Source organism: Eleginops maclovinus, chromosome 22 (genome assembly GCF_036324505.1).
Source record: "Eleginops maclovinus isolate JMC-PN-2008 ecotype Puerto Natales chromosome 22, JC_Emac_rtc_rv5, whole genome shotgun sequence".
Taxonomy (NCBI): domain Eukaryota; kingdom Metazoa; phylum Chordata; class Actinopteri; order Perciformes; family Eleginopidae; genus Eleginops; species Eleginops maclovinus.
The window spans coordinates 15,947,142-15,972,388 of NC_086370.1; the positions used below are offsets into that span (position 1 = coordinate 15,947,142).

At 40.4% G+C, this 25,247-nt stretch overlaps 1 protein-coding gene across 1 annotated transcript; it reads left to right on the forward strand.

The window, feature by feature from the left end:
* The first annotated feature begins 223 nt into the window (after window positions 1-223).
* On the forward strand, window positions 224-24,096 carry pcsk2 (proprotein convertase subtilisin/kexin type 2). The gene is made up of 12 exons (XM_063874233.1): window positions 224-674; window positions 2,401-2,505; window positions 6,979-7,092; window positions 7,499-7,607; window positions 8,429-8,466; window positions 12,640-12,716; window positions 13,737-13,825; window positions 14,393-14,568; window positions 16,359-16,574; window positions 17,834-17,934; window positions 19,243-19,470; window positions 23,027-24,096. The coding sequence occupies exons 1-12, from the start codon at window positions 492-494 to the stop codon at window positions 23,514-23,516; spliced, it is 1,926 nt and encodes a 641-aa protein (XP_063730303.1). The 5' UTR covers window positions 224-491; the 3' UTR covers window positions 23,517-24,096.
* The last annotated feature ends 1,151 nt before the right edge of the window (window positions 24,097-25,247 follow it).

A 25,247-nucleotide genomic window follows, 5' to 3' on the forward strand; every position in this document is an offset into this window, starting at 1 on the left:
TCAAAAAAGGCCAGCAGCATCCCACTAATCGATACAATTCCTATCAACGCTGAGGGTTATGGGAGGAGCTCTCCAAAGTGCTGAAAAGTGTCCCCTAGCTCTCCTGGTGGGGGGGGGGGGAAGAAACGGGACCCACCCGCTGGAGCCCATTGGTACAACGTCACGCGCACATACTACCCAAGCGAGTAAGGTAAATGAATTACAGATGACAGGAGAAGGAAGAGGAGAGATAAAGCTGAGGATGCAGGTTTGGTCCACAACACACAACCTCCCCACTCGCACCACACAGCAGGAGCGGCTACACCTCGGAGAAAAGGAACTTCCATCAGCTGACGACGAGGAGATGCGTCCGCAAAAGCTTTGATTCGACCCCTTTTACATCCTCCTCCTCCTCTTCCTCCACCTCCTCCCATTTTTAGCGCGGAGCATCCCGCACACTGGTTTCACTCCGACGGGCAGGCAGACAGGCGGATTGACACAAGCCAGACACGATGTGTGGATCTCCCCGCCATGGGACAGCCGTAGGATTTATAGTGCTGGTGAACGCGCTGCTGCTCGCGACGCAGGCTGCAGAAGGAGTCTCTACGGACCATCTTCTGGTTCAGTTGCACGAGGGCGCACAGGACGAGGCGAACCAACTTGCAACACAACATGGGTTCCACAGTGCCCGCAAGGTAGGGATGCTCGGGGGAAACTGTCACGCGTTGCTGCCTATAGGATTATTGTTTAGCTTCTTCTCATCGGGAAAAAAAACTTTAACACATTTTGTATTATTGCAAACCAAAGTAATTACTGCTGAAACAATGCCAAACATATTTTTTATAATTAACCTTATTTTCACTTTCATCAGAAATAGTCAAACATTGTGTATTAAGCAAAACAGAGCAGTTCAGTTTAGAGACTAAACTGAGAGCTTTTGTTTGACTTCGTTACACTTTGGCTTGATGACGTCATTCCTACTCAAATGCAGGCTCTGGTTAGTAGGTTGCCCATAGCCCCAGGGACCTGAAGCTGCCCAGGCCTCATTCATTTCCAAAACACATCCAGTTTTAGTGTCCTTTGAAGGAAGGCATTATTACATTCATTACATCTATCTCAAGATGAGGTTTAGGTTAACCATAGCTTTTAGAAAATTGACAATTCAAACCCATGTGTTGAGTCAATAAATTCCTATAATGAATGGGATTAGATGTGTTTAAGTTGAATTAATGTGAAATACTATTTGTTAACCTATTTTACATTAACTACTGTAAATTTCTAAAACATGATGTATTTACATTGCTCATCGTGACATACATGGCCTTCCTAGCAGACATGGTTTTACTCACTTGAGACGCATATTTAAAGAGCTTGAAAAATGCAGCACACATCAAAACCAGTTAAAGAGATAACAAGCCATTTATGGCAGACCAATGGATATAATACCTGGAAGTGTGTGTACCTTGTCACATGTCAAAATAAATGTGTGGGTGAAATTGGCCGGAACCTAAGCCAGTGAGGCGTAGCTGTGAACAGAGAGTGTCTACGCTGCTCTGAATAGGGATTTTCTGTTTCTGTTCTTTTACCTCCACAGAAAAAAACATTGTTTAAATCTGTAACCTATCATAATATCCTAGCTGTGTGGTGGTTGTGCATCAGTCTTGTTTGTCTAGTTCCCTCTTGTAGGCACAAGATCACCCTCCACCCCATCTACTGCCTCCCTGCCTCCCTACCTCCCAGGTTATGTAATCTGCAGCTATATTTGTCTTAATGGGATAAGCATCATTAAACAATGTCTGTGTCGTTTGAATTAGCTGCTATTGTTGCTTAATTAACAAGACCGGGGCACAGAATCCAGACACATACATACGATAAAAGCCTCTATCTCTTTAATTTCAGAAATCAGCAAAGATTAATAAAAAAAACCTTGATTATTAAAAGAGCACTCAATGGATGTGGAGCTTTTGTATTTGCTTTTTTGCATCACATACATGAGCTTTCATCTATTTCTTTGAGCAAAAGATGAGAATAATCCTCATCCTTCCGTGAGAATTTCATTTCCATATTAGATCTGACAGGCGCATCTGCAAGCGTTTATTTTGAGGATTGACCCGTACCCTGGCTGTTACTGAAGCATAGGGGGGTCTTTAATCTGCCGGAGGGAAAGCTCTGGATGATGCATCTCATTTCCCTGCCCTTGTGGTTTCATTATGGTAAATTCCAGCACTGTTCTCCAGTGTCTTAAAATAGACCCCTCGGGGAATGCCAGGGAATCAGTGCTCCTGTTTTCATCTGTAAGGTGACCTGCCGTCCTTCGGCTACATTTTATAATATCATGTATTCTACTATTGCTGCTTCTGTGTTGCCTCTCACCCCCGCTTCTGATCTCTCTTCCTCTGTTTATTTTTTTATTTTACCCAGCTTCCCTTCGGAGAGGGGCTCTTTCACTTCTATCCTCAGGACACCTCAAAGAGGCGGAGCAAACGCAGTGCCCGCAGCAGACAGCATCTCCAAAAAGACCGCAGGGTAAGCATCCACACACAAATAAAAACACAGTGTGTTCTCTGTACACATGTACCAAAAAGAGTTCGGCTACCCCTTCACCTTGCATCACAAGGGTTATTTTGAGGCTACTGTCCATGTAGTATACAGTCCAAAATAGGGCTTCAGCAATACAGTAGCAAATCCCTTAACAGTCAAAATATATATTACAACTTGCATAAAACACCAAAAAGTACTTGGAGAAAACTGAGCTCACCATGGACAGACCACTTGACATTAAGAACCACTACATACAAACAGGACTAACTAAATAACAAGCCAACATAAACAATCATTCAACATAAAGAGATAGAAAGTGATATTTTAAAAGGTCCCCTATTATGCTAAATGCACTTGTTGATGTCTTTTATACCTAAATATGTAACCCCGGTGTGTAAGGAGACGCACATAGGGTCAGAAAATACAACCCTCACTCTTTTCCTCCTTACCCATATCTCTAAAAATGGGGGTAAAAACGAGCTGATCCCGATTTGCTGCTGATATGACATCATAACCGAAATGTGAGAAGTGTTTCAGAAATAATGCTTGATGTGGTTTTGAACATAATATGGGGTTTTATCACGGCAGCATTTAGCTGATTATCTCCGTTAGAAACGTTTCTCTTCAGACAGAGATGCATCCGCTCCCTTTGGGCGTGGCCAGCTTCAGGTCAGCTCAAATTTAAAGCGGCAGTCACAGAATCAGCACTTCAGGAACAGGGCTGAAATAGAGGGGTATGAGGCATGGCTACAAGGTGTGATCTCTTTGGTATTTTGAAAAACACTTCACAGAATTGTTTTGTATAGATATTGCCCTACAATATATTGTTACAATATAGCATAATAGTAGACCTTTAAGAACATAGCATGAGGGTGATTAAATTAAGCAAAGTGCAGCTGTGGAGAAGTTATTAATTTAGCATGCAAATGTCAATTCCCATTAATGAAACTGTGGGTATAGAGTGTTGATCGTGTGAGTATTTTCAAATTTGTGTTGTAGTGATGATGACGGTGATGATTTCAGAAGCGCTGGTCCCCAGTCGGTGTCTTATTGTAGCATTTATCAAGCTACTGCAAAGACAAACACTGCCAGTACTTTTTAACATGAAACTATTCATCCCACTCTCACAGTAATAATAAAGGACCAACAGAACAATTACAATGAAATCTTTTCTAAAATATAAAATCTGTAAAACCCTATATTGAGTTGTGGTTCATCTATGTAAAACAAGGAAGGAAAGAAGAACACCATTTGTTCCTAAAGGTACAAACATATATGAAAGGACTGGTACTGATATAACCAGCTATCATTATCTGTAAAGTCAACGGTGCTATTTGACTTTCTTCGTTTCTGTTTTCAAGAAAATAAAGTGTTTTTGGTATCAGGGAATCTCAAAACCCAGGGGAATGCCACTAATTCAATATCCAGTTCCTAATAACTCACTTTTATAAACATGCCTTATGATGATAGTTTTAGATTTTTCGTTGCTTTGAATCGGGTTCCTTCATATGTTGAGTTTTTGTATTATTTCTCTTTGTATGCCTTCCTGTAAAGGTATCATAGTGAATAAGTTAGGTTAGGTCCAATGTTGTACACATTTTAGGCTGTATTGATGTATTTAATTTTGGCCGTGTATCACAGTTTCCTATAGAGTTTGAGGTGATGTCCGCTAATTGCTTTTCCTTTATCTTTAATCCAACTATATTTAAATTTACACAAAGACAACAACAAGCAGCACATTCATACATTCAAGAAGCTGGAACCAGCTAATGGTGTTGGTGTTGTGAACATACTGTAGTAGTTGTAGAGGAATTGTTTATCGGTGGGATGAGTGATGAATTGATAAATCTACTTATAACACAAGGATCTGTTGTGTCTCCAAGCTTTAATTTAAATAAACAGTTGGGCTGGATGATTTGCTGTGTGTTTAGTGCTGTCCACCGAACGAGTCGACGAAAGTGGAGGTCCTGCAGTAGACAATCAACTAACCCCTCTAATTGCGGTTGTGAAAGGTGCTAATGAAAATAAATGCGAGCCACTCCAACGAGCTAATACAGCTAATGGAAGTGTGACAGCGTGGACATGGCCAGGTCTACATTCCAGATGCTGGGTTTTAATCAGATCCTTGACATGCTCATATGCAACACTGCAGTTATTGATTTCTGTGCATCACTGGAATGGATGAGGTCAGCTAGCCTGATTTAATGTTGCCTGTTTATCATTCTGAAGTGTCTTACTCCCCTGGCTCAAGGTGGTACGATGTGCATTTCTCAGTTTTACACAGTTCTGTCAAAAAGAAAGGATTTTGTTGAATCTACATTAATGTATACATTATGTATAGGAGTTTGACATTTCTGTAGTATTTTCTTTGTATTCATTTAAAAGGAGTTAACACTTGGATGTAAATGGATGGACGTCTTTTTTCCCAGAAGCCCTGATCTTTGTTGAACTCTATATTAATGGAACATGTTGACCCACTTATTACATAGCTTTTCCTTGTATTCCTCTCCATCTCTTTCTATGTGTCCTCTCTAGTCCTTTTACAACACATGTCCTAAAGTGATTTCAATTGAGACATCTATTCATGCATATATCCTGGCTTACCTATCCATCCATCCGTGGTTCCTTTCTCTCTTATTTACTTGATACAAATACAATCTCTATCTATAAAAGCGGAATATAGAATATATCTGTGCGAATGAGCAGCATCCCCGGCCCTAAAAGTCACATACCTAGGAAAGCCTGGAGGAAAAGGACAAAGAGAAAGGAGAGAGGCAGCAAGGCTCTTTGATTTAAAGTGAACTGGAGCATTGGGAGCAGGCAGTGGGCAAAGGGGCAAAGGCGGCGAGTGATGGCGGAGCAGGCACTGTTTGATGTTGTGAGTGGGCAGTATGACATGCCGTCTCAAGGGAAATACCAGCTCTCCTGCCAAGTGATGGAATAAATTGGTGATGGATGGAGAGAAGGGGGGGAGGGGTGCAGTGAGACATCACTGTAGAAAGTGCTGGTAGTTTCCCTCTGACTGAAATTATGTAACCACAAATGTGACATAAGACCATTTTAAATCCTCCAGGCAGAAGATTCATATGCAAATGTGTTTTTTTCCCCAGAACTGACTTGTCATTTAAAGGACTTGCAGACGTGTCGGTTTACAGTGTGTGTGCATCCTGATTGCCTAGAGTATGCCATAAAACACAGGTCTGGATGAATAGGCTTTGGCCATTTTAAAAGGCCATCTTAAGTGCTCTGCTCTCTTATCTGTGGTGGTAAACACACCGGACAATGACTGTTTCTCTCCGTCACTCTGCAGTGAGTTTGCTCATGGTAAGCACAAGAGGAACATTTAACCACAGGCACATGTTTTCAAAACGTTGCTCTGACATTCTGCAAAACATAAAAAGTGTTTAGTATTAAATGATTATCCGTATGTAAGGAAGGGAAATAGGATAAAATGAGTTTCCATTAAATGTCATTTAAAAAAGTGTTTCTTGTATACCCTCACACATAAAAAGGATCTAACCCTTCACATTATTGCACTGTTCCTTGGCGACCTTGGTGAAAAGTAGATTGTTGGTAATATAGTACAAAATACTCCAGACATTGCCAGACTCTAATAGATCTAATGACTCATGCTTCCTTTCCCTCACTCAGTTTTTCCAAATGTGTGAAGGGGGGACTATTTATTGAAAGCTCATAGATAATGGGATACAATTTTATATGAGGAATAACACATTTATTGGCTGCTGTTGATTGCTGTCCTCTTCACAAATGCTGACAAAGATAAAGACAGTGATATAGTAGGAGTGTAATGATTTCTAAAAGTAGCATCAATTTAAAAAACAACAACACCATTGCCAGTGATTTCGATAGAAGCTGTCAGCTAATAAGGCATCTAAATTTCAAGACATTTATCCTCATCATTTATGTTCTCTGTCCTTTTTTGTATCTACTGCTTGGTTATTAGTATTGTGGCAGCTTTCAGTAAGCAATTTTATTCCAGAACACAGCTGTTCATCCGAATTTAAGTGTGTTTGATGATTCCAAGAAACACAAGCGTATTTGTGAGTGTAATTGCTATGGCTTTTTGTTAAAAATGTTCTGGGAGCAGAGAAAAAAAACCCTCCATCTCTTGTGTAGCAGGTGAGTTTGGAAGCCTTGGCTCCAGCTGCAACTCTTCTGATTAGCTGGGGAAGAATAGGGCTTTTGATTTACATGATGTTCTGCCTTCATGGTACAGTAGAGCACAGCTGGCTTTGATGGTCTCCTACGTACAGAGCTGCACAGGCCTGCATCACGACCCTTCAAAACAAATCCTATTTCTAGTTTTACCTACGTGTTCCAAGCTTAACAACAATATTATTTTGCCCTTTGTATGATCCTTTCAGAAAAGGTTTTTATGTTATCATTTCTTGCCTGAACTGACTCTGACCTGGCATTTATTTTGCTTTTCTAAACCAGGTAAAGAATGTCGTTGAGCAAGAGGGTTTTGATCGTCAGAAGCGAGGCTACAGAGATATCAATGATATTGAAGTCAACATGAGTGACCCTCTATTCACCAAACAGTGGTATCTGGTGAGTAATCAGCCAAGCAGCGGTCTGCATGCAGCCTGACCTTCAGTTCTAACCACCATTCTTCCACCCTAATTACTCCAGCATATTCTCCACTACTTTCTGAATCAACGTTCTTATTCATTAATTAATTAGCCTTGCCAATACGGTTCGTGCCACCTCATCGCTGCATTCACGCCGCCTAGTTTCCTCCCCTCTTGTTTTACTCAAACTGGCAAGCGTGACTTTTATGCTACAGTTAGCTCGCTGTCACTCATCTCGCTGACATTTACCTCCCCTTCAACCACCCCCAAGCATTCCTTATCCATAGCCTCCCACACACACATGGTCCATGTTGACTAATGTTCGTACGTTGGCTCACCTGGGTGCCATGAGTCATCTATGTTCTCCATATTGCCTCCCTGATTAGATAAACACGGGCCAGGCAGACGGGACCCCTGGGCTGGATCTTAATGTGGCTGAAGCTTGGCAACTAGGCTACACGGGCAAAGGAGTAACCATCGCGATCATGGATGACGGTGAGTGTAAAGTGTTTTACCCTTGAGCGCTCTCTGAAAACACTTAATTATACATGCATATGTTCATCGTGCAGATTCGATTAGTACCTATTTATATCTGTTGAATTTGTAATGCAAAGAATAGTAAAAACTGGTCGTTTTCCAGCATATTTATGGTAACCACCTATACTTTGGTATGAAGAAAGAGCATTTGTTTAGATGGTTTTGTCATTATGTGTTGAAAGCGATCCACTAAATCAAATTGTGATTTAATACGAGACATAAATTAAAAGCTATTCTCCACTGTGAAATGAAAACCAACTTGAAAATACAACTTTATAATTTTCAAGCCTGGAATTTTCTCAAACTCTAATGAAGCATCTTCAATCTTACGGTTTATCTGTGGAAAAAAATAAATCACTAACATAAATACAAACAGACATTTTTCAAGCGTTATACTCTACAACACTGGGTGACTGCACGCTGTTAGTATTTGTTAGAGTTGAAATATATGCCATATTCTTATCAGTGTATGACCTTTTGGTAGTGTTGGAAAATGGTGTGTGAATTAGCAGTAGATTAACATACTCAAATAATAAAGTTAATAGTTCAATAATGCTTTAAAAAAACACCAAATTAAGAAAATAGAAGCAAATTATCAAATTGTTGGCAATTAATTATATGTCGATCAACTCCTTGTTAAGTTATCTCTTGTTATTTGTTTCCCCGAGTCAAGAATCAAACTATATACGAAGAAGACACCGAAGGCCACACTATCCTCTGTAAAACACTTGCTCTCAGGCTTAATTATATCACTGATTCATGTCAAAATCACATTTCAGGAATCGACTATCTACATCCCGACCTGGCATCAAATTATGTGAGTACTCCAGTCTCATTGGATTTCATACTTTTCTTACATTTTTGGAAGGGCTGTGAATAAGTGAAGCAGGGGTTCAGGTGGAGGATTTCGTGGGCTTTTTTTTTGGCCACCATTGGCAGTGACAGGTGCTTTCCACGTTGCCTTCATGGCTGCCGAGTCTCCTTGTATTCGTGGAGGACGCAGAGGCAGGCAGACGGCCAGCCAAGCTGTTTAATGTTAATGCACACTGCACTGTGGCAGGCACAATGGCAGGCCGATCTGTCACAAGCAGAGATAATGCCAGGGTAGTTGGCGTTGCATAATGTGATGCTCTATCTCCAGAATACTGATAAAACCTTAAAGGACAAGAGGGATTGCTTAATGGAACAAGGAAACGCAGAAAGCTTAGTGCAATTTGATTATAAAATATGCAGTTTCGTCAGTGCGCCTGCACTCTGCTGTTGTATTTAATCCAGGATGTTTAAATACAAATGTTGCAGTTGTTGTTCAAGACTGGTTTATGTGCTCATTTGCCTCAAAACACCTCATGTCCTCAAGCTTTTTTTTTTTTAATAAGGAAGACTCATTTTTTCTTAGCAGGTCTATTCGTTATATTATATTGCTGGAAAAATGTGTGAAAGATTACAACAGTAAATTGTGCTCTCTGTTTTGATTTTCCGCCTCAGCTCATTTGCACACTCTGAGGCCCTTCTAAACATGGCTTGCATAAGTGTTTTTTTTCTCTGGTGTGCATCAGTCTGTACACTATACGTTTGCCTGCCTTTGCATGTTTCTTGCCTGTGAACAGAGATGAGCCTTGGCCCCAAAAATAACACTCAGCCTCAGCTTGGGTGATGCAGGAGCACGCTCTACTGGAGTGATGCATCATGCTGTGCATAGATCATGTGTGTGTGTGTGTATGTGCGTGAGCGAGAGAGTGAGTGACTGTATGTAATCGTTTTCGTTACCGTCGCCATGGTTTTCGCAGATCTACAAAGAGCTCCTATCAGCTGACTTATTGAATAAATAAAAAACCTGTAATATTGGGTTCATGTGGCATCTGCACTGTGGGTGTGGATGTTTATGTGTACATGCATATCTGCTTTGGACAAGCACAGCGTTCTTTTAACTCAAGATATCCCATTTGGGGTGATGATGTAATAAGATATATTTTGATATGGTTTGTTACTTGTGAAAATCCGTCGACCTGAGAAAAAAAAATTGTAGTTAAATTTCATGGCATATTTACCTGCTAATGCAAATACCAATTTTAACATTTTTTGGGCCAAATAAATACATATACAGTATACGGCATATAACAGCAGCACTGTATTGTTATTTCCTTCCACATAATTTTAGCTATTACTGATTCAATTTCTTTGTAATAAAATGATGAAAAGTTTGACCGAATTCCTGCAACGGAGCTAAGTGTGTGCAGTTACTCTCTCCATCAAAATTGAAGTTGAATTGAAGTTTGAATGAGGGAGTAATAGAGAGAGAAGTCATAGTTTCAACAAAAAAAATAGCTAAAAGAGATTGTCAGAGATTGTTTTTTGCCAGCAGCTCGTACCCTGACAGAAACAGTTTGATGTGAGGTTCACAATCGCTGTTCCAAGAGCAGAGTATCTTGCTTCCCTGTCAGCTCGGACCTTGTAAAATAGTTTCTGATGTTCCTTTGACTTTAACGCATCTTGCAAAGGACTTTCTCATAAGGTCACATTATGCAAAACTCCTGCCTCTGCTCTCTAGATTACAGATTAGCTTTATCAGCATCAAATGGGTTGTTGAAATCAGACATGGTAACATGATTAATGGCCCTAAGAGAAGGATGTTTTGTCCGTGCTTCAGGTATTAAAAACATACAAAACATCATGACGAGATGCTTTCCAGGCCTTATTCTGGATTTACCTTTTTAGTTTTAGAAGTAGTTCAATTTTTACCTCAATAAAATTATAAGATCATATCATTTCAGCTACAATTAAAAATCTGTACAGAAATATCATCTCCAATGGGGTCAGAAGCTTAATCTAGGGGGTTGTGAGATTGTTAATGTGAAAACAATATAGCCAAGTTTTGCAAAGTACATTTGAATCAACTTCTCTTTAATCTCTTTATTAGTGAAATATTATTTTATGTCTTACATTAAATCAATTAAATGAATCTGAGAAGTATGAAGGAAGATAATCACTGTTTTGTAGAACTGATAATAAATATTCAGACATCATGCATGTCATAACGTCATTCTCCCCCTTGCCTTCACTGTATCTCTCAAGCTGTCACTACCAAATAAAGATAAAATACTATTGAAATATATTTATGGAATGCCCACAAGCCAAAAGAGTCTGAAACTAAAATATTCAACAAAATGTTGCTTTTTCCAAACATACTGCATTTACTATGCAAGACCTAAAACTGCAAATAAACCAGTAACTAATAATTCAAAATATACTTGAGTAGAGAAAAGCTCCTAGTTAATTCTATTTCAAAAGTATTTTTCTATCTATATGCTAATATTCTGTTGTATAAAAACGGGTCCTCTGTCACAGTAGCTTTGAGTCATTCCTCTCTCTCGAGTAGAAGTCGCTCCCATAAAAGGTGAAGAGACGAGGGTTGCAGGGAAAGGTGAGGTGTCTGAGGCTGGGTACATCCATTATTATGACCATGGTTACTCACAGGACACCAGAGGAAGAACAGAGTCTGATTGATGGCAGGAGATATGAGTTTGTGAAGCACAGCGAGTGATTCATGGACATACCTCTGTGTCATTTATTACTGACACTCAGCACTTTTCACTCCATTTAATGGAGGAAGAACGTGAGCACCAAACCTGTTCGGGACTGGCATGTTCTGCATCCACATCCCTCTGTTGAAATAATAACTTCTTTAACAAGCTTCACTTCTGATGCTGTACCAATAATTTCAGTTTCTTAAACACCTACATATAACTAAGCTTTCTTGACAAAGAAAGTGAATATGTAATGGCCTATGAGGGAAACAGTTTGGATGGCATTCATTTTTCACATTTATCCTCACTTCTCTTTAAACAATCACAGAATCTATCACCTCTTAATCAGAAAACCCTAGTCACCATCAGCATTGCTTCCTCTTGGAGTCACCTGCTCCACATTGTGATAATTACAGTGTTTCTCCATTGGGTCAGTAAGCCTTGCTGCTTTGCTTTCTTTCTCTGTTGCTGACTGAGTCATCTCGTCTAAATGTCAGCCAGCAAAGCTGTCAGGCGAGCGCGTGGAAACAGCCCCCAAGATTGATCTGATGTGTTCAGTTCTATGGCTAATGACCCCGGCTCTGGCTTCTCCATACTCATGACAACACAAAGCACCTGTTACTGGATTACAGGTCAAAATAGATAGCACTACGGGGGACATGAATGACAGGTACAGGGGGGACTAGAGAAGATTGCCTGAATGTCTTTTGTAAGTGTTCTACAGAAAGAGCAATAAGCGTGAGACTTTCCCGAGGATGTCTCCAGAGTCTTGAATCCAACTCTGTGTGTGTTTGTGTGATCCTCAGACGAGTTTATTCTGAGAATTATGTTGACTGTATAATGTCTCCCTGGCAGATATGCGTCTCCTGCGTCTTGTTTCTCCAGCTTTTCCGCTGCTGTTCGTTCTTATCCTATTACTTTTGGCCATGTGGAATTAAATGCTGGCAGTGATTGGGCCATTATTTTCTCAGCTAGAAATCCCCGCTGTGACCACACATTATTCCAGTATTGCCGCAGAGTAAAGACTTGTAGTTAGATGTGAGCTGAATTTTTTTTCCATTAACCTCTCTGAAAAACGTTTTTTATAAAACACTTAACATTGGAATCTCCATTTATTACAGGTCTGCTGTTTTAACATAACCTGTGTGAAGGTTTTACGGCTATTTATTGGCTGAAACTAGACTTTTCAACTATGTTTTCAAAATCCCCTGTCCATAATGTAGTGCCAGAAGCTTCTGCCAGAGAAAATAAAACATGCTATAGTTTTGTCTGGTTGCCCAGGGGGTGAGTTATAGTCCAGGGTAACTTATACACTATAAGTATAAGCATCAGCATTTCACACTAGGACCATGTTTTGGAAAAACCCATCCAGATTCACCATGAAATGATCCTCTCTGCTTTCTCTCCTTTTGTTTTTCTATCTCAATGTTGTTGTTTTTGTAAACGCATCCATTTGGTCCTTTCAGAATGCCGATGCCAGCTATGACTTCAGCAGCAATGACCCTTTCCCATTTCCACGCTACACAGACGACTGGTTCAACAGGTAAAGCTCACACAGCCCTATTCATACACATAGGCAGAGTGTTTTTATGTGCACACTCACACACTCTTCCTGGATTTGTGTAGCTCTCCTATATTGATTTTATCTTCACATTGTTCCATTAAGACATAATGGTGCAGCATAAACAGAGCTGTGATCCAGCACAACACAATAGAAAACAGGATCTATTTTTACCTGATCACTTGGAGGAGATAAGGTAGATAAAAGGACCGCTAGTACAAGTCTAGCCTCCTCTCAGTGTTCACGTTGACCTTCCGTCTGATAGTGTCTTATCTGTCTTGAATCTCCCAATCACAAGGGTGATCCACTGCCACTGCAACACATGTCGGAGAGAGGAACAAAGAGGAATATATCCTTTTCTCCACCTCTCCTTCTCCACCGTGCCTCCATCTGCTCAGATGTATGTGTGTATGTGTATATATATATGTGTGTGTGTGTGTGTGTGTGTGTGTGTGTGTGTGTGTGTGTGTGTGTGTGTGTGTGTGTGTGTGTGTGTGTGTGCATCTGTGTGGGAGTGAGAAGGGAGTATTTGGGTTTGCCAGTGTAGCACTTGCTGACTGTAGGGCACAACTCGCTGGCTAATCAGCTGGTTGTTATAAATAGCTGCCTGTCTGTAGCAAAGCATGCTGGGAAAGAGGGGTTGACTCTCTGCAGTGTCCCTGTGGGGAGTTGAGCGATAGAGAGATAGTCACATCACATGGTGCACACAAAACACTGATATGAGCAAACATATTCAGTCGGACTCGAATGAGTGTTCGATAAGTGGATGTCTAAATCTCATTGCCTCTCTATGAGCCAACGCTCTTTAAATCCCAGTATGTTCATGCTTATTTGAATTGATTTATGGCTACAGAAATAGACTGGCTGTATAAGAACAAAAGCAGTAGTTGCATCTTATCCAAAAAATCTTATCCCGATTTAAACCACAGTTTATCCTTTGTAAATGTATGTAAATTCATGCAAAACCTCCTAAGTATATTCTCTGCTTCTTGCTCTCATCAGTCACGGCACACGGTGTGCTGGAGAGGTGTCTGCGGCAGCCAACAACAACATCTGCGGCGTGGGAGTCGCATACAACTCCAAGGTGGCAGGTGTGTGTCATATTCACGCTGCAGTTTGGACAGGGAGAGGAATGACAATGAGCAATGATAGAAAATAACATTTCTCTGTAACGGTAATGAAGGGATCAAAGGTATGATGATGGTGATTTACTGTGTACGCATCATGTATATGTTATTGTGGAAGAACATTCTCTGGTATTGGAGCACATTTAAACCGTTTACCTCCTCATAGCAATACTGCAGAGGTCAGTTAGAGTCCACATAGCAACATGACAACACCATTAAGCTCAGGTTTTAATTTTTTATGGATCTTTCTTGGAATTTGCTCTGGGAGTAACAGTAAAAACCAGTTAAGACAGTAAAAAGAGGATGAGTATTGACTGCTTGATTTGTGGGCTTCAATAAAGCGGACGTCAGTTTTTTGCTGTTGTTAAAGGCTTTGATGTTGTTGTATTGACAGTATACACCCTGAACCTAGACCAGCTGAGAAATGTTTTTAATTCGCCCATGTATAGCTACGTAACCTTTCTTGCAGGATTAACAATATATTCAACCACAAGTTGCCATCAGATTCATATGGAGAAATTGCTCTTTCAGGTATAAGGATGTTGGACCAGCCCTTTATGACTGACATCATTGAGGCGTCTTCAATCAGTCACATGCCCCAGGTTATTGACATCTACAGCGCCAGCTGGGGACCAACCGATGACGGAAAGACGGTGGATGGACCCCGAGAGCTCACGCTGCAGGCTATGGCTGACGGCGTTAACAAGGTGAGGCTACATCATCTCCGCTGTTCAGAGGGTTATATAATAATATGTGGCACAAAGGAAAGGTATAAATTGTATGAATCTCTTACAATTATATCTATTTTCCGTCTAAAAAGTCTGCTTAATTTACGTGCATCCATTATCTTTAACTGTTATGTCTGTTAAACAAATTGCCGTGCAAGGACAACACAGCTCGTCTCTACTGTAAACTACTGAAACAAAGATGAAAAAGGTCTCCGTTGCTCTTCTTTGAGCTTATCCAGATCTGTTTAGAGAATGTGATTTGGCTGTCAACCCATTATAGCATCCCTTATGTGTGACACTATACTCTAGAATAATATGTTTCTTATTAATTAACCATTGCCAGAGTCAGATGTAGTTTCAGGGTTGATGGAGCTGTTAAAGCTGGACTTGCACAAGGACACTAAAGCAAGGTGATACAGGGGCTTAAATGTAGGCCCTTTGGTCGAAGAGGAGTCTTCCTTCACACACACATGCACACAAAGCTTTCATGCTAACATTGCCAATGCCAATTTCTTGCTTGATTAGTCATTATGCACTGTGGCAGGCAGGTGTGCCTTGCTTTGAAATGACCACATCTCAGGCAGGGTAGCTGAATAGGAGCAAAGCTAACTGTAATCTCTGATCAACACAACTAATCAAGCATCTCACATTGTAATGATCACTTACATTATGCTAAACATGATGTACACTGTGCATAAAAGGAAACATTTAAAATGAATAAGCACATGTTCTATTAACAAGAGAGTCACACACAGTGGCTTCAAGTCTGCATCCTAAACATAACTGTGTGGTTCTTGCAAATTGCCAGCAATAATGGAAATAAATGAAACAAAATGCCGTGCAAAATTAAAGCACTTTGTTTTGATTGTGCAGTACACAGAAGGCCTGAAGCTCTTACGTGAGCACAACGATGCTCAAACGTTTCTTTGCTATTCAAATAGAGAGCGACATAAATAAGCATGGTGAAGGGAAGGACATGCCACTCCTTCTCCACTTGATCTTTTGTTCTATAGAGAACGGCCTTTTGAAACAGGTGCGGCATTTGGTGAAGAGGATGCTCTCTGCGATGAGCCACAGTTGTTTCATATTTTAAGGCACTATCAGCAAAAAAGATGGCATTTTACTGTGTTCAAATCGAAAAGGAGATAAAGAAAAGAGGTTTTCATTCATTGCATGCCTTGGGTACTTTACAAAGACAAACAGTAACAGCTCTGATTGCTGCTGCTGCAACAAACAAGAGATTAACTAATAGATAGGACCAGATGTGTGTCCCTATTTGTTTACAGTTCTTTGGAAGGGTTTAAAGATTTAACTGACATCTAAGGGTTTACCTGACCACTACCTTACAAGAAATCCTGTTCTTTAGACGATTTCCTCAAGGCATTGCCAATGCTCCTCCAACTGTATCTTGTTCAAGTTGAAAAACACTCAGGTTTTTGAAGATCATGTTAATTTAATCAGTATCAATGTCTTCTGTGAAGAACAGCACTGAAATATATATAGATATATATTTTATTAGCTTCCTTAGTATGAGTAAGGATTTGATTGATTGATACTTTCCCAAATTATGTGACTTTTGTGTATTTGCGTCAAATAACCCCTATATCATTTTTAAATGGCTTTATCTGTCCCAGCTGTCTTATTCTGATTTGGTCTTTGATTATTTGCACAATTGTTAACTGGCAATAACTGACACCTACTGTAAAGTCAGGTATTTTTAACACATGTATGTCCAACTAAGCTTTCTGATGATGATCCTTTTGTTTCAGGGGCGCGGAGGAAAAGGCAGTATCTATGTCTGGGCATCGGGAGATGGTGGTAGCTATGACGACTGCAACTGTGACGGTTATGCCTCCAGCATGTGGACAATCTCCATCAACTCAGCCATCAATGATGGTCGCACCGCCCTCTACGATGAGAGCTGCTCCTCCACCCTGGCGTCCACGTTCAGCAACGGACGCAAGAGGAACCCAGAGGCTGGCGTTGTGAGTGTGCCTTTCAAATAACAGATAAATGTTTCATATGAGTGAAAATCACGTCAAGTTTATCAAAGATTTGACATTCAGTGGCCCGAGAAGTTGACTTTTTCAGTGGGCACGTGCACTTTTAGCATTTAAAGACGATTCAATGCTCAAGATAGACTGAACTGTAAATAGGTTATTTTCAGTTGGCCAGCAAGCACTGTATCCTCGGCCTTTTGGGAGATTGGATGAGACAAGGTTTAAAGCCTAAGAAGCTGCACACTTTTATTGCTGTCTGGTTTTGAAAAATAGAGGTTCAGGTGGAGTAATAGCTTTTCTGTGATAACCTTTCTTGACATCCAGCTTCATCATTTTGCTGTAGATACTCAGACCAGCTGGCACTCTGTGTTGATCATGGCATTCAGGTCATAGCGGAGACTTTATAAGAAGGAAAAGGTTTTTAAAGGCTCCTCTTTATGAAGTTATCAGGGTTACTGTGCATTCAAATAAAGTAACACATCAATCAGTAGAGAGACCAAAAGAAATTGAAAGACTGACCTTAGCATACAATACAATTAACTGCAACTTCAACATGGCTATTTGAACATTAAACTAAAGAATTGTAGAAGTATACCATCTCTGAAATAAAGGCTAATGCTTACTTCTTTAGATCTGTGGCGGGAGAAGGCATGCTCTCATAGCATGCACTCATCTAGAATAAAGACCAACACACTATAGCATATGGATTTTAAAAAACAACTATTTCCCGGTGTACAGAAGCAGCAGTGTTTGTGTTTGTGATTATGCAAATCACCTTTGGCTGTTGACAGAGCCACAGATCTTCCCTAGGGTTTCCCCTCTAATTCCACTCAATCTGTTATCATTTCCAATTAAGCACCAAATTAAATAATCAAATGCTTATTCAGTAAATACAAACATGACTTGTCTGCTGATGAGTGTATATAACAGTTCAGCCAACACACTGCACTTTTGTTTAAAGTTTTCTATTTTTTTTCCAAAACGTATCCTTAAATAAAGCCAGAGGATTATATCGATTTAGTCTGTGGAATAAAAATGCTTTGTGGGAAAATTGTTTATTGAATATCTGAGTTAGTAGCTTAGAGGTTGCATGAACGTTAGTCGGGGGAGGAGAGGGGGTTCAGAAAAGACAAAGTGTTATGTATTTTATTCTAATTTGAAGAAAATAGTGTAATGTACATTTGTTGAAGCGTGAAGGGAAAGAGCCTTAAGTGACTAATAATCCTGTGATTGGGTTATTTCAGGCCACCACAGACCTGTATGGAAACTGCACACTGCGTCACTCTGGGACATCAGCAGCAGCTCCAGAGGCCGCGGGTGTCTTTGCTTTGGCTATTGAGGCAAAGTATGTACTCCGAACCTCTTTCCACATGGAGACTTTTTAAAAACATGAATATGTTGAAATGCAGAACCTTCTGACATACTTTAAACCCATATATTTAAATGTTATATGCTATTCCTTCATCGACTGCCCATGTTTTTGAACTACAACCTTGTGCTTTAATACCGCACTGATGTATCTGGCTTCCTCTGTCAATCGCCACTCTCAGATCCTTTATTCTCTCCGTGTCTCTGAACTCCTTAAAAGCATGAATCAGTTCCTCACTTGTTGCTTATTTATCACAACCATAAACTAAATGAAAAGAAAAACAGCACTTATTGTGTTGCCCACAAAGTACACACTCAAAGTGCCTGGGCCAAGGACACAAATCATCATTGGTTCAGTGCTCTTTAGGTCTGTGTACAAGGCTAGAAAATAGAGTTTATATACTGTTAGGATGGGCTCAGCGCTTCCAGTATGTTTTATTCATTACAACCGCTGCATTTAGCAGAGAGACTGGAATGATAAAACACATTGCAGTACTTGAACACTGTTTCTAGGCTAAATGGTGATAGCAAAGCTTCTTTTATTGATGAAGAAGGTGTGAATTGTGTCATTATAACACTGTTTTACAAGTAGGTGTTTTTGTTAAAATCCTTGTGAATTCAGAATGTTCCTTGTGGATTTGAAAATAATTGAAAGTATACGCCACTTAAGTCAACCCGCCCACACTTAATTACACGAATATGACAAATCTAAAACCTGGAGAATTAGTGCTTCACAAATCCCACAGGAGAGCCTTTGCTTTCTCTCAGACACTTCATTTCTCACATTACAGGCTGACTGAATTCTCCTTCCATTAACTGACACCAGTTAGTGGAGTTGAGTAAAGAAACCCTGTTTGCTCTGCACACACAATAATGATGTTGCTGTTGGGAGGGGCGGATGCTTACTCTGTCCGACGGCAAATAACACACAAGGCTGTTAGGACGACTGCAGGGCCTTTTTACGGCCCAAACACACTTGAACCAATGGCAGGAGTCAGTGAGTCAGCCAGAACAAAGCTGTCACTACACACAGCCAGATAATGGAGGGAGACGCAGACAAAGGCAACCATCTGCCTTACAGACACTATGGAGTTTCCATAATTGAAAACATGGTCTAAATGCAAAACCATTCAATTTAAAAGCTTTAGTATTTGTTTAATGATTATATTTGATATATTCCTACTAGTTCTTTTTTACACTATTGTCTCTTCTTTATTACTCTGTCCTTCCTTCATCCTCTTGCCTCCATCTTTTGCACACTGATGACTGTTTCTTTCCGCCTTAGCCCTAACCTGACATGGAGAGACATGCAGCACCTGTCAGTCCTGACCTCCAAGAGGAACCAGCTCCATGACGAGGTCCACCAGTGGAGGAGGAACGGCGTCGGTCTCGAGTTCAACCACCTGTTTGGCTACGGTGTTCTGGACGCCGGGGGCATGGTGAAAATGTCCAAGGATTGGAAGACTGTGCCCGAGCGTTTCCACTGTGTAGCCGGATCCATTCAGGATGTCCAGTAAGTGACATGACAACACTTTTTTTTAAATGAGAAGAAAAAAGAAGGAACCCTTTAACCATTAGAGGGGAAATGTACATTCTGCATTCGACCCATCCTAGTGTTGGGAAAAGTGGGCTGTTATACAGGCATCCGGGGAGCAGTGTAGGGAACTGTGCCTCGCTCAGGGACACCTCGGTAGCACTTTGTCTTTCGAGGACTTGAACCATTGACCATCCTGGTCCCAAGCCAAGTCCCTATGGACTTCGCCAATACCAGCCACCATGCTATAACACACCTAGCATTTGCACACAGTTATTCTACACTTTCAAACTCAATCCAACACGACATTGAAGGGAAAACACTGCTGAGCAAAAGAGACACACTCATCTAATCACTGAGTAATTCAATATACCATCTGCCATGGGAGAGTCCACTTCATAACCAAGTAATATTTAGATTAGCTGCTCAGTCTGTCTAATGGTCCTGTAGATTTATAATGACTGATGTCCTGACATCCGATTTGATAATGACTGCATTTCTCTTTTACTCTGACAGTTTAGGGTAAACAACATCCCATAAATGGCGTTGTCTTAATTTGATATAAGTGAACATTTCAGACTTTTTCAGTTTTATAAATCCCCTTTGAAAGTCTTCCTCTTACCCAACAGGAGTGTAATTCATAAGCGATACACAGTTGGTCTGGTCCTGTAACTTATAGTGACTTCTCTTAGCTCACGTCACCAAACTTTATTGCTGTTTGATGTACTTACTAAGTCAGTTTGCCTAATGTAAACTCTCTCCAACAGTGTTACTGTAGTTAAGCGCATTAGCTAAACATTATAGCAGCTTTATAATAAAGTTATCATCTGTACTCAAAGGGGAGACCATGTCCTTTATATTGGTTGTGGACTGTTAGATTATATTTGCGTTAGGAGTAGACCATCTGGACTCTACACATAAAGTAGCATCGTCCCCCGTGTTCTTCCCCACATCTTCTCCATCCTTCTGCTCTGTACCTCCACACTCCATCCTTTTCCTTTTGCACTCTCACTTCCTCTTCCTCTCTACCCTGTCTCCCTCCTGCACACCCTTCCTTTGCGTATGTCTTTGATCTCCTGTGTGTGAAGCCTGGTGTTTTCCTGTGGCTAGCCCTCTTATTAGCTCTAAATAAAGCACCACAAATGGCCCCAGCGTGACGTGCCCTGGAAATAATGTCAATTAGACTGATTGACAGCCGGGAATCCAGGTGGAGTTGCTCATGTGTGTAGGTGTGTGAGCCCTAACACTGAGCTTTCATTGTGAAAGTCTCAATGTGTGGGTGAAGATAAAATAACAGACTGAATACGTTTTGTCTGTGCATTTTATTGCCACCATCAACACCTCTGATTCCTTATTTTAGCCTCTAATCAGTGCTCCACAGATGATGCAGTCACGACAAAATGCTGTGAAAGTGGGCATGTGTGTCTGTGTCTGTGTTTGTAGAAAAGAAAATGCCTCCCATAAGTGCAGTGCCAGATAAAAAGGGAACATCCCTTAAGTGTTATTTGGTTTTTATTACATCCTGAGGACATCACATGCAAACGGTGGGGCTTGCCCTTTCATGCAGAGAAGGTGTTCTTTGAGCCTTTCCATTATGTGGCATCAGGTCTAAGCTCATAAACAGACAATCGTTGAGGTGTTTTTGAGAGATATGTGTCTTTTTTTTTTATCAGTTCACTGTTTTTCCACAGCAGCACGACAGGGATAATGTTGACTCTATTGTGGAGGAGATGTAATTACAACAAGCCCACCTCTGGTGATAGTGTATTACCAGAGGAACAAAAATAAACACCAACATAGCCATGCTTGCAAACACTCTCTCAGCATTGATCTGCTCTGCCAGACTGTGGCTCACTTAGCTGGAGGTGAACTTCTCATTATCAGTGGAGCTGGCATGCAGTGCCCCACTGAGCTGTGGGGTTGTTTTTAATCTGCGCTGGTCCTACCCTTCAGAGGCATCCGTCTCTCTGCTCCCTGACCGACTGCTGTAATTAATCTGACACATTATCTGATGGGAACAGAACACCTGCTGCGCACAGAATCATTCAGGGGTCAAAAATGAGATGTGGACATATTCACTGCTGGATTTATTTTTACAAAAATTATTCATTTTAATAAACTAATAACAGTCATTAAACTAGAGACTATTTTTGATTGGATCAAAGAAGCCATGATGCTAGTTGGGTGTGAAAATGTCCCCTTTCCCACTCCCTACCCCTTGCTTCCAGAGCACTAGCCCCGACCACACCGATATTCCAAACAAGCATTCATTTTGATCCACGACACACCTACAGACTCACGAGCTGAAAACCGTTGCAGCATCGTTTCCACGCCTGGTAACAAACAGTCATGACAAAAATTATGAGTACATTTCTAGTTTGTAAAATCCATTTTAGGCTGTATTTTTATCCTTTCTTTTTAAACTGCCTTAGATGGTATTAGAAAAACTGTATTTGGTAATTATAAGCATCTCAATATGAATTGCAGGGCGTAACTTAGTGTGAAACACCCCACTGTGAATTGTTCTGTTTTCCTGGGAATAGTAATTTGCTTCATCAGCCCGCTGCACACACCTCTCTGTGCTCAGCATAGTGCTCTATTAATCATTTTTCAAACCGAGTGCTGTTCCAAAGATCTTTCTCTCTCAGTCTCTGTTTCTCGTCTGCCTGTGGTGCGGTCCCGGCCTTTAATAATATTATTAAGCCTTCTCATAGCCTTTGGCCACCACCCCTGCCCTGCTGTGTTCTCACTCTATCCTTCCATCACCCAAAGAGATGAGAACAGCAGTATGTCCTCCCTACCACAAAGCAATAACAATACCTAGACCTGCCTGCTTTTACGCTCTTATCTGAACAAATCCATGGTGACAAAAAGAAAAAGGATCTCTTCATGCTCTGAAAAGCAGCCAGAATTCACAGGCGGTCCAGCACATGACATGCTGTACATATAGTTTATTGGCAATAGGGCTTAGATATATACAGTTGTCGTTAAATAATAACCTTTTCTACAATACAATTGTAGAAATCCATAGGCAGTGATATATATCACATATGCAGCTTTTGCTCACGCTACAATGATTGCACAGAACTGAAGCTTCACTCTGTTCTTTCTGATCCATAATAGACCTTTGAACAGCGTGTTAGGTAGCTGGGACTTATGTGAGAAATGAGAGGCACCGAATACAATGAATGATGAATGTATTATTACTTTATTCCCACCATGAGAGATAAATGATTGGGTAAAGTAAGCAGACAAAAAGACTCTCTGCTTTTGTGTGATGAACAAAAGAGTCTTGATTCTCCATCAAGGTGGGGTGGTTCCATATTAAAACTAGTCCAAGTACATTATTAACTACAACATTCAAAGGAGAGCAGGGAACGGTATAAGTAAACTCAAAAATAAAAATGTATCTCATTCTTAACTCTTTTGACTTATTACCTGACTTTTGGTCATTTAAAACAGTGGGATTTAATTTTTTTGTAGGCTTCTCTGCTACACAGTATTAACTTCTTCAACCTCTTTCTCCTTTCTCCAGTAAATTCCAGTCTGGCAACAAAGTGGTGCTGGCCATCAACACCGACGCCTGTCAGGGGAAGGACAACTTTGTCCGCTACCTGGAGCACGTTCAGGCGGTGGTCACTGTCAACGGCAGCCGCCGGGGTGACCTCAACATCAACATGACCTCCCCCATGGGCACAAAGTCAATCCTGCTGAGCAGAAGGCCCCGTGACGACGACGCCAAGGTGGGCTTCGATAAATGGCCCTTCATGACCACCCACACCTGGGGCGAAGACCCCCGCGGGACCTGGGTCATGGAGGTGGGCTTTCAGGGCGATGAACCCCAGCGCGGAGCCCTGAAGGAGTGGACTCTCATGCTGCATGGAACACAAAGTGCCCCTTACATAGACCAGATAGTTCGTGATTATCAGTCCAAACTCGCTATGTCCAAAAAGGAGGAGCTGGAGGAGGAGCTGGATGAGGCTGTAGAGAGGAGTCTGAAGAGCTTGCTGAGTAAAAACAACTGAAATCCCGTCTGCATGTTGCCAAATTTATCAATTTCTCTTATTCTTCTCCCTCTCTGCAATCTCGCTCTGTCCTTCTCCAAATCTCCTTAGTTCTCATTCTCTTCACCCTCCCGTACTCTACCTCTCTTCCCCTCCTCAATCTGCTTTTTGTTATCAAGTGTTTCAACTAGCCCCCAACTTTTAATGAATGTTTCATGTAATCGGATCATGATAAAAGTGTTATTAAACTGTTCTAGAGAAAGCAAACCATATCACCTGGATTTTTACACTCCACAGAATTGTACATAGACAAAATAATAACCACTCTTTAATGCTCTTGCTTTAACTGCCCTGCACCTCTCCTCTGCCAACTGTTGTACAGTTTGTGATTGTAAATGATTTTCTGTGTCATTCTACTTAAAGTTTAATATCTTGCAAACAGAGCAGTGATACTTCTTTCAGTTTATATTTTTATGTGACATGCATTGTTTATATAAACAAGGAAAACATTATGTGATTAATTCTGCAGCCGGTGGTCCTTAGTTCATATTTCATAATCTTTGACGTATGCTATAATAAATCTATTCAGCTGTTTATTAAAGCATGTGAGTGATTTGCAACACAAAGACAAACATACTGAGCAAGAGTAGCAGGCCATTTTCAGTCATATCAAGGGCCAACAATTTGAAAGAGTAAAACGAAGAATTTGATCACAAAAGAGACAAAGAAAGAGCGGGTTAAAAAATGTGTAAAAAAGTGGAGTGAAGGCAGACACTAGCTAATTGTAACATACCAGCTCAAAAAATGTTCATGCTTTTTCAAGTTGTATAGTCCAAGAGGGAAAATGTCTCCAAGTGGAGCCTGAGCTATGCCAAGGTACTCTTCATTTGATAAAAGAAATACAATACGAAAGTAATATTATCATACATTATTCACAACATTTTGTTACCATTGTTTTGATCTGTAAAACATGAAGAGAAGACATTTAAAGATCTCTACTGCCACCTTGCCCTATTTAGCAGGACTTGCACTAGGTTTTTAAATAGCTAAAGGAAATAAATAGTCGAAGGTATTCTTTTTAAAACAGAATGCAGTGGGTTTAAAGATAAATCTAGTAATTGTGTTAAGACGATTATAATATAATAGACATATGAATATAATAAGATCTCAGCCCTGATCTAATTAAGTGTAATATTTATATTTGGATATGGATCCTATGATATACATGTCATGTGAAACGTGTTGCTCATATGAATATCACCTGATTCCACTCAGCTCTCTACCATCTTTCAGTTCACTGTTATGATGTTGAGTTAAAGAGCAGAAAGGGAATATAAAATGTATTCATAGCAAAAAACAGGGATAGCTATAAAACAATATGTGGATTCTTAGCCACATAGTAGTCAAATATGTAGTAATGTAACTTTAGCAGTATCCCTGGGGACAAACACTTATTTAAACCATCGTCTCGGTTCTCTAAATCTAATATCACAATACAAAATGAAAGTAATGTGGATGTCATACATGTATTTATAGTTGAAGAGTTTCAATCAATCCTTATTTCCAGTGATGAATGGAGGCTACTTGAAATATCATATTCAAGGGGGAAAAAGAGCTTATTTGTACCTTAAGAAGTAATCAATGCCACCCCAACTAGCCACTCAGAACATATCAGGTCACTGAGTCACGATGAGTCATTTCTTTTTTTTTTAGAACATTAGAATAAAACATCACATTGACAGACAAGCCCTA

What these genes read in the sequence shown, in the direction of transcription:
- pcsk2 (XM_063874233.1), top strand. Translation starts at nt 492, where the DNA reads ATGTGTGGATCTCCCCGCCATGGGACAGCCGTAGGATTTATAGTGCTG. An exon ending in CCGACCTGGCATCAAATTAT is followed by an intron (nt 8,467 to 12,639) that starts GTGAGTACTCCA and finishes TGGTCCTTTCAG; the next exon opens with AATGCCGATGCCAGCTATGA. An exon ending in ACAGACGACTGGTTCAACAG is followed by an intron (nt 12,717 to 13,736) that starts GTAAAGCTCACA and finishes TGCTCTCATCAG; the next exon opens with TCACGGCACACGGTGTGCTG.